The sequence below is a fragment of the Megalops cyprinoides genome, chromosome 18, assembly GCF_013368585.1.
Source record: "Megalops cyprinoides isolate fMegCyp1 chromosome 18, fMegCyp1.pri, whole genome shotgun sequence".
NCBI classification, from domain to species: Eukaryota; Metazoa; Chordata; class Actinopteri; order Elopiformes; family Megalopidae; genus Megalops; species Megalops cyprinoides.
In genome coordinates, this window is record NC_050600.1 from 23,301,774 (window position 1) to 23,316,466 (window position 14,693).

At 42.1% G+C, this 14,693-nt stretch overlaps 1 protein-coding gene across 1 annotated transcript; it reads left to right on the forward strand.

The window, feature by feature from the left end:
- Nucleotides 1-3,171: 3,171 nt before the first annotated feature.
- LOC118793688 (nocturnin-like) lies at nt 3,172-14,061 on the forward strand. Its single transcript, XM_036551942.1, has 3 exons — nt 3,172-3,820; nt 11,269-11,544; nt 12,194-14,061. The coding sequence occupies exons 1-3, from the start codon at nt 3,601-3,603 to the stop codon at nt 13,030-13,032; spliced, it is 1,335 nt and encodes a 444-aa protein (XP_036407835.1). The 5' UTR covers nt 3,172-3,600; the 3' UTR covers nt 13,033-14,061.
- Nucleotides 14,062-14,693: the final 632 nt, after the last annotated feature.

Here is a 14,693-nt window from a genome sequence, read left to right on the forward strand (position 1 = left end):
AGTTTGATAGATGCAGGCTTGCCACTTTCTTGTTAGTTATAAGGGTTTGATAGACAGGATAACGAATCCACAAAAAAACAAAATCACCCACTGTTTCTCCCAGGCCCAGCCATTTTGTTTTGCTTTATTGTGCTTCCACGGTTTGTTGTGGTAGCCAGGCCTCTGTGGATGGACCAAGTAAACATTTGTGCATTTGTAACATGCTCCTCCTCTGCGACTTCCTTTCAGCACGCTGCCATTGTGTCCTGCCACTTCCATGGCTCTTCCACTGTTTCTTGGGAGAATCGGCTGTTGGAACATTACGCTGCCAAATGGTCATTTTCCATTGGCCATTGGCAGTCCTTCTTTATAGCTTAGTTCATGCAACCTGACACTAAATGTGATTCTGTAATTCTGAGAGATTAGAAACCACCTCACAGCTTAATAGGTTATTGTAAGAATATTCACCTCTGCTTGTAGTGCATTACCAGCCCTTAAGTGTCAAACCAATATATTATTTTAGTGTGCACTTGCTAAATGTCTCACAAGACCTCCAGTGGTCTCTGGACACAGACAGTGCATTCTGACTAGGGTGTCCTACCTAATGATTGCCCAGAAAGAAATCAAGCAGTTGATAGACCAAATGTCAATATCACCATCATACTGGACAAGTGTGCCCTTCCCCAAGACAAAATACAGCCCATTTTGAGAGTTTTCAGCTAAACAGATATATGTCAGGGCTATGTGACCATTGCCATTTCTCCTGCCAGTATAGACTTCAGGGTGGTTTCTCCCACTATACGTGCATGGGATTCCATTGGCATCCAGTTGCTTCCAGAAGATCGCACAGGTGTATCACTCAGACACCACTGGCTTCTTTGTTTGTCTATATGACATGGTGGTGCATGCCACCACACCAGTCCAGCACAGTGCCCATCCCCGCAGGTGTTCCCCTGTTTTCTTTGGTGCCATGTCACACTTAGCATGGAGCATCACGCGATTCAAGGTTGCAGAAGTGCCTGGGCTGTGGAAGGCCCAGCCGTGCCTTCACCAATGCTCATACAATCTTGTTGCTCCCTCACCCACGGTCCCCCTCACAGTTGGCCCCGTTCCTTGGCATAATCACCCACTAGCTGTCTTGCATCCCCCGGTATCCACTGTAGCAGAAGAATGAGGCAAGATGAAGCAGGACCACAGTCTGCCAGTAGGCCCTGTCCCTTCCCTGGAGTGCTTTGAATCACTGAATATATTAGATGAAGTCACAAACGTCACAAAGTATCGCTCCACATCTGGTTTTTAATGAGGGATGATATCACATATTTAAGCCCTGATCTGTGTTGCCCAATCAAAATAATATTTTAGTTTTTACCCCTATGTAAACAGTGTAATTATTCATTATTAATTGTAATGTTATTATGTATTTTAAGAGGTTCTTATTGATTATTCACAAGCATGGAGAGGACAAAAAGAGTGGCAGTTCATGTGAAGTAAAAAAGCCCATGGTAAAGTACAAAAACTAAAATCATAGAGTAGCATACAAAGGAGGAGAAAAACCTAACACCATATTTCAGGTTTCAAAGTTTTATAACAAAAACACAGAATGATGTGGCATTGTTTAATCTTGCTGTGGTGCATTCTAGTTTAACAATAATCTGAGTTTTAGGAATCCAGAACGTCTTCATTGTAATGGCTGGTGTGATCCAGACTAGCAAGATCGCTTTTTGGCAGCCGTGAAACTGGCAAGTAATATTTTACACTGAGTTGGATTCAAATCAATGTCAGAATCGTCACAGAAATAATCAAGTGTTTAGCAAAAGTGTTACTCTATTTGGCTCAAGCAGCACATTATCAACTTTTATGGGACCGATCCCAAAACATATGTATGAATGTTCTAGGAGTTCTTCCAACAAATATGACAGGTATAGTTAATTGTTAGCTCCACGTGATAGCTTTTGTATGGGGTGGTATAGGCTCTGTGGATAGCTTTGTAATAGATGAGTCAGTGAGCTAGGTTATATACTATACTCTGCAAAAAGTCAAGGCAAACTTGATTTAAAAATTACCCCTTTCCAATGTGCTGAGCTGGTTTAATAACTTGGACAGTGTGCATCCTGCATTACATAATCGGTCATGTAGGCCAAAGAAGAGCAAACTCAGTTTCAACTGACTACATCTCCCCAATGTTTAAAGAACACAAAGGCAAAGGTGCAGTCTGTGATAGTGTGCATCTGAGTTACTTTTCCCCTTTATTATTTGACAGACCAACACGCAGACTTCAACATGAAAGCACAGCTATCTTCAGTGTGTAATATTTTACCTAAAAAGCTCATTTTTATGTGAAGTCTCTGCAGGGTAATACAAAAGGACAAAAGTATAGATGACAACTTTAATTGTTGTTATAAAATTAAATAATATCATACCATGTCATAATTATTATTAATTCATTCTGAACATGAAGTAAACAGACAGATATTAAAATAGCAAGTGTGCATGTGTGTGTTGATCAAACGGCTTTTACTTGTGTCCTGAGCTGACCTGCTTGGTTAATGACTTACTTGCTATAACGATTCCGTTTAATTTTTCAACAAAGTATTGTCTTTTCAAGGCTGAGAGGACAGCGAAAAAAATGCGTGACGTAACTATCTGCGTTAACAGGTCTGTCTTTTTCTTCAGCTATGCTCTGGGGAATGGCCTTGACAATTTCTTACAGTGTTCCCCCATGATCAGTTTTCTTAAACAATAGAACATTCTTAATAACGTTTTTCTTCTTGTTGTAGTGCTTCACGAAAAGGGCCAGCGCATGTCTGCAGGTCAGTACCTATACATGCTGTTACAACAGGCGGAGCCAGAGCAACATTGATGCATAAAGTATACAGTTCGGTCATTTTAATAAAATCTGCAGGACCTACCATAATTCATCTAAGGAAAGAAAATGTTTCTTTAAGAGGAAGTGATTGCCCGACTAGAGTTTTAGCGCAGCCCCAGCTAATGGAAAATATAGTAACACACGCTGTGGTCGCTTGCGTCACTGTGCCAGGGAAACAGCTTGTGCTCTTTCCTTCATGTACCGGCACACGGGCCTCTGATTGGTCTGAAGGGAAACCCCGGTCGCCCACACCTACAATTTACTCGAGATACCAATCCATTTATCACAGCAGTAGGGGGGACCTGGTGCTAGAACTTATAGCAACGATATAATATATAACAATATTGACTATTTTATCTATTTTCAATTTAATAGAAGTAAATTACGTATTTAGTACGTTACATCGAAGAAAATCGCGGTTGTAAATGATCATGGTCAAGTATTGTTTTGACACGATCTTTACAACACCCACCCACATATTTGAAGTTTTAGGTATCTTCCAAGCGTCACTGAAACATGATGAAATCTTTTGCCGGCCGGTACGGAACTGAAGTACAGAAAGATAATTCAAGTTGTTCTCGTTCTGGGTGGTTCAGCTGATTCGGATGTTTTTTTTTTTTTTAACACATTGATAAGTTTAGTCGTATATCTATGCCAGCTTGAAATTTTGTTTTCCCTTCTACGGAGATCGAGCTACCACACAAGCCGGTCGTTATTGTCCACTACGGCTAATTGGAACCGCACCGGAGCGCGTTATGTATCCATCGGCGTCTAGACTTTGTTCGACCCTTCTTCAAAGAGACTTAACGGCATTGTGTGTCTCAACTTTTGGGACACCGGTTAAAAATGCCGGAACTCTGAGAAGACTGTCCTCGCCGGCATCAGTGTGCTTCCATTCCACCTTCCTTGACAATCTGAACGGCAAGCCGGAACCATCGATAGCAGCATCAGAAAGTTTAGCACGGTTCAGTCCAGGTGAGTGCTGAATTTGACTGATTTTTTTTTCTATAGTGTGTTGTTTTAAAAGGTTCTGACTCATTTTGTCCCGCTTATGGTGTCACGCATGATACATAGTTCAGCATCGTCATAGCGCGTGTTAGTTCTTGCAGTCAAGTTAAGTGACTCATTTCCTTGGGACGGCTGCGCTCTAAAACTCAACGTCACTTTCCTTATGTTTCTTACAAACCAAGGCTTGCTAGAACCGTTCCTTTGTTCAATGAAATGCTGGACAATTTAATCAATGTAATTGTACAATTATTCCCGTTTTTGTACGTGGTTGTTAATGTATAACATTCTTTGACATTTCAAATTAGTTTGTGTATTCTGCCGTGTTTTGCCTTATTTTAGTGTCGTCTGTCCACATTTTGTGAATGCATTTGTGTATGCTACATTATGTAATGTTGCAAATCCAGTACAGTAGAGCTTTGCTCCCTGGTAAGCTGAAGCCCCTTCTAAACTCCCTTTGGATGAAAAAAAAAGCTTAGATTTGGAGCCAGATAAGTAACAATCTCCTTCTCATTCTTAATGGTTTAAACCCACTCACTTGATCCAGCACGGTCTCCGCTTAGCATTATTACGAACTTTTCATCATTAGAAAAAAAAGTCGTTTTTTTCTTACGGTCAGACCTCAACGGTTTGTGTTAAAGAGCACTATAACGATGAGATCCACTCAGGGGGATACAAATGCGACCAAAGCTATGAAGCATGTCCTTTTAGTGTGCAGTTACATTTACACTTAGTCATTTGGCGAATGCCCTTACCCGGAGGGACTTACAAAGGAAATGGTGCAAAGGCGCGTATGGTAAGGCACATGGCGATGGCACCAATGCGCGACCTACATTAGACTGATCATAATTGCCGGCGCCCTGATCCATGTCCCTTTGACCTTAGCAGAACATCAAAAAGCCTCAGAAGGTCCAGTGTTTTTCTATCAATGGAACAAGGCCAGGGGTGAAGAATGTCAGGTGCTGAGTACTCGGAATCTCCCGTGAGATGTGATCCGTGATCTGGTGCCGGCAGAACCCGAGACAGCGTTCTTCTTTTCGCCTCAGCGGCTTTGCATTAATGCGATTACTGTTGTGTAACCACTTTAAGGAAGGTGCATTTTAACGAGACTACAGACAAGGAGCTTTCTGTAAATAGTGCAGCGCTTCTTTTTATGTCTGAGGGCCTGCTATGCAATACGTTTTCTTAACAGTGAGTTGCTAATTCAGTAATCCATACCTTTGAAGGTAGAACAGCCCAAGTTCTGAGGTGTAGGTTTTGCAACAATACAGTTGTACAAATGAACTATAACATACATGTTGATGGGTTGACAGGGACACTTTCATAACCAGAGAATTCTTGAAATATGTGGCCCATAAGAGAAGATGGAAATTGCTTTGCAAAACTGTACTGTAGGTCAGTTGTAGTTTCATCATGGCGTTGCATTCTAGGAGTAGTAAGTCATCAAATTAAAAATCACAAGATTTTTACCAGTTTGTCCTTCAGTCTTCTATGTTTTCCTCGTCCATAAAACCTCTTTAATGCCAACTCACATTTTAGACACCATGGAGAAACCAGCAATGTCTCGTATGGTTCACATACTGTATATACTACATTGTATGTGTATACTGTATATACACTCACTGTGCTGTACAGTATGTATCCTAAATATGTGACAGGATATGCTGGAGCTAAGAGTTGAAAGCTGAAATCCAAGTGAATTCGAGTCGGTCAAATGCCAAGCTTCTCGCAAGCACGTTCTGTAGCAAATGTGTTCTGCTGTTTGCTCTCTATCTTTTCCCAAATGTGTTACCATTACAGTTCTGAAAAAAAGAAAAAACGTTTGTGTAAAGGAAAATATAATTGCTACAATTCTGCCCAATTATAGGTATACCGTGGAGTCTTTTTACAATACTTAACAATTTATTATTCAGGTAATGGGGGCACTTGTAACTGAACACTTTGGAATTTGGGACAGTTTACAACATTTAGCATTGGCTGCGCGGGGCTGCGTTGTGACCTTGTAATGCAATATGGAAACTTAAGTAGCAGATCTCTAAGGCTGCAGACTGAGAGAATTTTATCTGGTGTTGTTAGATAATTCATTTTTCACACCTCTGTTTTTGCACATGAATGATACAACAGAAGGTGTACAATGACAAGCCAATGAATTAAGCCAGTGTTAGGAAGCAGTGTGGCGTAATGGTAAGGAGCAGGGCTTGTAAACGAAAGGCTGGTGGTTCAGTTGCATGCTGGGGCAAGCCCATTACCTCAGTAAACATCCAGCTTTATAAAGGATAAAATTGTAACGTGTGTAAGTCACTCTGGTGTCTGGAGTGTCTGCTAAATGACAGTAATGTAATCACAACATCAGAACAGGTATATATAAATATCAACAGAGCTGCTCCAACACAGCTGATTTAAATGATCAGTTTGTTATTAAGCAGCTTCAGGAGTTCATAATGAGTTGATCATTTGAATCAGCTGTGTTGGAGGAGGGAGAGATCTAAAACATGCATGACAAGGGCTGGGAGGTTTGGGAAACGCTGATCTAGAGGAAACTTCACAGTTCAATATGCAAAAATGACTGCAACTGAGACTCATCTCCACTAGATGGCACTGTATTATTGTCTTTTCAGGTCATGCAATCGCAATATAAAAAGCCATCAAACGGCAAACTGATTTCAAGCAAAGTAGTGTAGTAAAAGTGTAATAAAAAGCATACACCTACTCCTTGGAGAGAGGGAGACAGAGGGAGAGAGGTGAAAGGAGAACTGCACTGAAATAGAAATGATAATGGCAAAGCAAAGCTAACAGAGACACATGACCTAACTGAGTCAGACCCCGTGAAACTCATTACCCTATATCCTTGCCTGTTTTGTGAGAGAGTGATTGTTGTCACCCATCTGTATAAAGAGATGTCATTAATATTAGAGCTATAATAATGTAAAAACAATGCATTGAAATATAATAAATGCTTGAACATCAGCCAGATGTGCATTGGTGGACCTCGCTGAGGAGGGTGTGCCAGTCAACGGCAGCATTGTGACAAGAGAAACATGAATGGAAACGCGTTCTTTTGTGGAAAAATTGCTTGAAACGAGCAGAATGACCACAATGGCCGGGTTTTTGTGCGTGTGCATTCAAAATGGTACAGGGTTGGGCCTTTTCTCGTTTGAGTTTCCGTGAAGTTCTAAGTGGTGGGATAAATTGGCTTATTGCGTTACATTCCAACCATGTGAGAGGAGGCATTTTTTGGAAGCGCCTCCACCTTCACAAAACCGAGCGGCCTGTTCTAATGTAATGTAATAATCAGTCGGAAATCTACCGCACCGCAAGGACAGTTGTGTCAGACACTGCGTGACCCCCAGATATTCAAAGTGACCCATTGTCCACACCATGAACAGGACATTGGCCTATTCATAAACACTCTGGCACAGTCCTGGCACAGTCAGAACCACGAGACTTGAAAATTCCAACCGCTTTGGCCCGCGGAGGGCTGTTTAAAATTTGCTCAAAAGTCTCTGAAACCAGACCCCCTTTTTCCCGTCCCGGCCCGAGCGATTGGCTCCCTGGTCACCGGGCTCCAGGGGCAGGAGTGAGAGGCTTTGTTCATGTCAACAGGGGACTTTTTTTGGTCATTTTGGACAAGCTGAGGGAAACTGGACCAGCTGTTCTCAGTGGCATTTGGTATGAGCGCGCAGGACACTGTGGCTTTGTGTCCAATTCATCCTGGTACCCCCGCGTCAATGTAAGTAGAACGCTGGGATATTTCTGACCGAAACGTCGGCAGGTGCGGCTGCTGTGGAGATTTACAGCGTTAGTTTACATAGGTCCTTGTTTATTTGGGAGGGAGTAGGAACAATGTTATTATGAACTGAAATGGTAAATTAAAGAAAATACTGTTTTTATTGTCAATGTATCTAACTATCAGACTGTTATTAAATGCTGCTATTATTATTCTCATTAAACCTGAAAAATTCTCCAGCTAGATCCATCGGTGAAACCAAAGCATTCAGCCAATTCAACAAAACACTTTCCTTACATTTTTTTCCTTCTGTCCAACAGAACCTTGGATACTGTTTAATGACTGATTGGTTAAAATATCTTTGTGCTGTGGTTTGCTTTAAGTCTAGATCTGAATGTATCTTCCAAAATGACCATTTTGAAAGCAGCAGTGTTCATCCAGGAATCATAACATATCATTGCAGGTTCTACAACTGAGTGTGATAATTGAATTCCTGAATTCCTGAATTCCTGAATTTGAAACCAAAAGCCAATGAGTACTGTTCTAGATGACAGAAAAAATACTGTGAAGAGGAAATGAACAATTAAAACTAGCTACATTTGTATACAGTTGGATTTTCTGTGTATTAGTCTGTAACTAACATGCTGGTAGAATGGTTATATCACTTACTCTGTAAGTCCCAGTACTAGAGACAGATAACGTGGTGCTTCTAATGAGTTACTTGTTAGATAAAGCGGCACAATTTTGTTTAGAAATGAACCAAAACAAAGTAACAACAACTGAAATAAGAGTGTGTGCTAGTCCTATGAAATTCTGATTAGCCAGCATCAAAGGCGTTTATTTGGTTTCGTAGTGGTCTTCATGAGGAACAAAAAAATACAACCTCCAAATACGTGATCCAACTACTTGAATAATCTACCTTTACAACTGGTCGCCGGATGGCTAGCTAGGAAGTGCAATGTGGAAAATGCAGATTACAAACAAAACAGAAAATTGAACGCTCAAGCATATTAAAGAAAGTTCAAGCTTCAATGACTGGAAACTAGGGTGTGATGGAGTAAAGGTTAGGAATTCCTGCAATGTGTCAACAGCCTTGTTAACTAGCTACGTAAACAGTGATTCATTTACAAATAAACTCAGTTTTGAAATGGAAGAACCTGTTCTCTTTGGCTTGATGGCTGTAATTGGCAGCGAAGCGCAGCGTGGTTTTCTCCAAAAATTTCGAGTGAGTGAGAGTTTGTGAAAATCTTTTTTGTGGGTACCCACTGTGAATCTCTGTGGAGAATTTTTACTGGATATTAATGCACCATGAGTAATTAGCACAGCCGGTTAATAACAATAATAAAAATTATATTTAGTTGGCTAACCTTTTGTGCTAATGCTGATCTTGGTCTGTTGATCCAGCACTGAAATGACAATACAATTGGAAAAATAAGCAATGGTTGCTGACATTGTATTATGTTTTTCTGATAATGTGGATTTTGCCGTTTATGGGGACAATGCTTTAATACTAATGAACATGCAGACTTGCAATCCTCAAAGCCATAGCACAGCTGATGCTGTAGGAAGTAGTATTCGATAACCCTTCCCAGTATGAAGATATAAGTGGAATAAGATCTTGTCCTCTAATGGAAACTCTGTGGTGTTTTAGTTTCTAGAGGGCTGCAAGAAGATTAAAATTCATTGTAAAGAATCTTTAAAATGATACACAGCTGCAAATTAACGTGGGTTTTTACGTGAGACTTCACTTGACCAAAACAGATTAAATTTGTGTTGTAAGCGGGATCAGATGTCTGTGCATTATCAATGCAAGAATAGAGACTAAGTGGCAGATGAGCCTGTTCAAACAAAGGGGCCTTTGCAGTAGGAAAAAGAGCTGCAAATGGTAGCTGAGCTGTAAAAGGTAAAGAGAAGGATTCTTTCTGTTTTTTCCCTTTTGTCATAGTTGACTGTGAAAATGAACTGCATGAAAGGGTACCTGCGCTGGCAACAGTTGCTCATAAAAATAAATGAAAAGGCTTTTTTTCCCCCCTCTTAAGTTTGCTTGTCACTTTCCACAGCTGCATGTCCTCTATCACAGCTTTTAGAGCACGTACTCAGCCATCTCCCAACACCTACAGCAGATGGCGCTGTCTCCATGTATAAGCATTTTGGTTACTGTACTCTGTAATTGCTTGAGCTGTATGTTCTGATTTGCACTTCAGTTTCGCAGTATACTTGCTCTTCAGCTCATGTCTGGGTTACACAAACATTTTCATTTCTTTGCCAATGTGAGAATTATGACAAGGGGAACATTTTAATCTTTATCTGTTGCTGGTAAAGAATGTGGATTTATAAATACCAGAGTTGTAGGACTACTGTAATACAGGCAGATTAATACAAACTCCTAATGCGTTTGTGCCTTTTCTGTGTCTGCCAAACGTCAGATTTTAGGTAACACTCTGTGTTAGATCCCATTAATTAACCATTGTTGGCTAAACCATTGTTGCTTACTTAAAGTAGACATTTATCCCCCTTAAATGACTTGGAATTTCTTTATAATGTTTTACCTTTTGTCTTAATATTTATGACGTTATCGATGCAGTCATGCATTCATGATATGTTTATCTAGTGGTTTCTCAATGGGGCCATAACTGGAAAATGTTACCAGCTTCAGACAACAGACTTGATGTCTGGTGAGATGTCAGTGAGACAAGAAATCCTACATTCAGCTCTGTAGATGTGACTGACAGAGTGCCTTTGTTTTTGATAACAGCAGTAATTATACATTCTACCATTTTATGAGCTACTTGCAAGGCAAGTTTCAGTCACACTGTGGGAATGTTTCCTTGTCATAAACATCTATTTTCAAAGTGGCTTTTCTTTAAATTGTATTAAGAATTATAAGTTCAAACTCTATTAGTTAGTTATTTTCTGTGCAGAGTGACCTCTCAGATGAAGTCCTGAGATGCCCTCTGCACTGTGTAATTGTATTACTGAGTTGTGTAACTCAGTCATGCAGTACCAATGGTCATTTTTTGTTGTTGGATCATTTGTAAACTATGCTGAAGTTTGACTGATCACATACTAGTAAGTAAGTAATGAGTTATAGACTTCCCCCATGTTGAAATGCATCTCATTAATACAACTCTCCTTGAAATCTAGTTCTCTGAATCTATTCTCAATTAGCTACCAGTTAAGATTTAAGTTTATATAAATTACAGCCTTTACATGGATACACATTCAGCCAATTACAGTGAAAGCTTTCTTGTTCTGATCACAGTTGACATGGAGGAGTGTTGAAAGTCATGACAGCAAATCACTAGTCATCTTAAGAGATCAAGTTAGATCCAGTATGTCTCTGGAAAGGAGAAGTCTCAGGAAAAGCAGGCTGATGAGTATTCAGTTCTGTCTGGACAGATGCGGTTGAAAACATCCCTCTTTAAATAGCCTGATCTCTACCCATACACAACCGGTCATTTACGATCACTATTTTGGCCCTCAAATCAAGGAAGAGAAACTCTAGACTTCCTGTTATCTTTGTCAAAAGAGCGAGTACTGCAACATAGTCTCTCCAGAATCATTTGTATTGTGGATAAGGGAGCTTTGGAAGACTTTTGGATTTGTTGACTGTTGATTTTGTTGATTTTGCAGCTTGGTATTAGTATAACAGTACGTGGCTGAGTCCTCTGAATGACGTCTTCCCCCGCAGTGTGTTCCATGGGCGGCAGCAGCAGCAGCAGCAGCAGCAGCAGGCTGTACAGTGCCCTGGCCCAGTCGCTGAGCAGCGCTCCTGATACACAGCCTGAGCCGTGCCCGGAGCAGGACCCCCGCGCTGAGCCCGCTGACCCCGACAGGCTGCTGAAGGAGTGCGGGGAGGCGCTGCGGAACCGCCCGGCCCGGCTGCACCGCCACTTCGTCTTCACCAGCGACAGCACCGCGTTGAACCGGCCCATCCGGGTCATGCAGTGGAACATCCTCGCCCAAGGTATGGTCCATCGTCCGCTGACCGCCCGGGCAGAGTTTCGGCACCAGACTGCGATCTTAGCTGGTTGTCCTTCTAAAATTAGGATGTAATGACAATAATAGGGGTGCTGTAGAGAAGCTGGCAGACACTTCTCCCATAAACCAGCCCAAAAAGAACAAACGTTTAAAACAATTTATTTTAAAACCAAACAACAAAACAAAAGAAACCAGCCTATACAAACCACAAGCAGGGACAAAATGAGCCTTCCCCTGCTCCCCAGCCACACCTCTATTTAATCAGGCTTCAATCAGTAAGATGTGGCTCATTACTTTGTATGAGGAGGTCTATTGGGTAACACAGGTACACACAATTAAGTGATGATTGACACAATTAACTTGTAATTGACAACAATTGACATTTAGACCAAGGAGGAGGTGGTGAAGGCTCTCCTTCACAGGTGCCAATGGTCCTGGTCAGGAGCCGAGAAGGCGTGACCAAAACTCTAATGAGAATCCCTATTCAGGTTTTGCTCTCAGCAAGAATTCTTGGACCTGATTTGTGTGAATGCTTGAGCGACTGCAGTCATAGGACCACATGATTGTCTTTGCAATTATCGTAAATGTGTGAGATTGCATGGCTGATGGCTGTGGCTCTCTCTCCCCCCTCACAGCCCTGGGCGAGGGCAAGGACAGCTTCGTGCAGTGCCCGCTGGACGCCCTGAACTGGGCAGAGCGCAAGTACCTCATCCTGGAGGAGATCCTCACCTACCAGCCAGACGTGCTGTGCCTGCAGGAGGTGGACCACTACTTCGACACCTTCCAGCCCGTCCTGGGCAGCCTGGGCTACCACAGCACCTTCTGCCCCAAGCCCTGGTCGCCCTGCCTGGACGTGGAGAGCAACAACGGGCCCGACGGCTGCGCCCTCTTCTTCCGGCGGGACCGCTTCGAGCTGCTGGAGACTGCCAACCTGCGGCTGGTGGCCGCCATGCTGAAGACCAACCAGGTGGCCATCGTGCAGACGCTGCGGTGCCGCGGGACGGGGCAGGCCTTCTGCGTGGCCGTGACCCACCTGAAGGCCCGCAGCGGCTGGGAGCGCCTTCGTAGCGCCCAGGGCTCAGACCTCCTGCAGCGCCTTCGCACGGCCACCGGGGGCGCCGGCGGGGTGCCGCTGATCGTCTGCGGCGACTTCAACGCCGAGCCCAGCGAGGACGTGTACCGCCGCTTCGCCTCCTCCAGCCTGGGCCTGGACAGCGCCTACAAGCAGCTGAGCGCCGACGGGCAGACGGAGCCGGCCTACACCACCTGGAAGATCCGGCCGTCCGGCGAGAGCTGCCACACGCTGGACTACATTTGGTACTCACGCCGCGCCTTCAGCGTGGACTCGGTGCTGGACCTGCCCACCGAGGAGCAGATCGGGCCGGGACGCCTGCCCTCCTACAGCTACCCCTCGGACCACCTCTCCCTGGTGTGCGACTTCAGCTTCCGGGACCAACCCAACCAGCCACTATAGGACCCCTCACAAAGACAGCACTACGCTTTACCTATAGAACTAAGAGTGTAACAAGTTTATTTTTTAATAAATCTTAAATACATCTGTATATCTGGCATATATTCAAAAATACATCAGTTGCAGCTTTCATACATTTAACTTCATGCATGCTTGTGTGCTTATATGTGTACGTATATGTGTACATGTACATATATATACATACACACAGCACAATGTTTTCCAATGTATGCATGAAATTACATCTATGAAGGTGTCAGTAACTGATATTTTTATAGATTATATGCATTTTTGCATACATTCTTTACTTATTTAGATTTTGTAGACGTTTTATCTTGCATACTCATGTAACTTTCTTAAGCATTGTACAACTCGCAGGACGCAGGACGGCCCTGTGTTAACGTACATTTATACGCACAATTTTATTCCTTTTAATGCTTTGGTTTTTACTGCTTTTCTGATCAAAACTGGATTGTTACAAGGAGAGTTGTCAGGCGCTGTAAGACTTCCATTGATTAAAATATTTTAGCAAAAAAAGGAGGCGGCTCACAGGCCTCCCCATTATGCACTGAGGCAGAACATGATGAACGAGAGTGGGTAAACATCAGTCAGTGAGCTGTAGGTGAATGCGCTTTTGTGGGAATCTCAAGGAGTGCTTGCATATGAAAATGGTTGATGAAAAATGCTCTGTGAATCAACAAATTCAACTAAATCATCATCCTCCTTAATCGTAACCTACCCATGCCAGCTTCTGTGTGGAGCAGCGGCATTTATAGGGTTCTGAGGTCAGTGGCTCTGTACAGCCCCCCCAGTAACTCCCTCAGTAAGAGTTACAAAAGTACACCAAAAATGCACATACAAGTAACGGAACATCAATTCTGATTATCGGCTTCATAATGTATTTAGTCTTCCGCTGACCTTATTGTCCTGAGAACATAGTTTGGACCCTATATTCATAAGCACTTGAATGCAAACACTGGAACATCATTAATGTAGTTTTCAGCAGCCAATGTTAAAATGTACAAAGCTCTGAAGATGCATTAATTTTCAACACTATTTGTAGAAACATGAAGTGTATATATTCATTTACATATTAAATACACGAATATATTTTAAATTGATATAAATCATTGCCTTGAGTCTTTTGGAGTGCTGTTTTCCTATTGCTCTTGAGTACTTATTTAGAAAAAAATAACTACATTCTATTAATATTAACTTGTTATTGTTTGCACTGTTATTCCATTTCAACAATATTTCCTGTGTTGTCGGAGAGCTTGACCATGAATGCCACGTTGTGCTACTTAATTATTTTAACACATTAATTTATGAAAAATAAAGTTGATACATGTCTTACTTTCTCCAAATCTGTTGCTGTGATCTCTCACAATTTTACATTCTGATCTCCAACGTTTTGGAATGACCCCTTTTTAAAAAGGATGGATTAACTCCCCATCACACAGATTGTTCTCAGTTCTCAACCTTGTTCTCTGTTCACCCCATGTACTATAGGTTTGATGATCCTTTTAAATCCATACCTACAGCAAACTAAAAGTTCAACTTACTAGTTGTTCTTCCTGTGCAAACTCAACTAAAGAACGACATTGTGCTTGCCTTACAATTATTATAGCATTTTAATTTTAATATAACTGGCAAGCATTCTACAA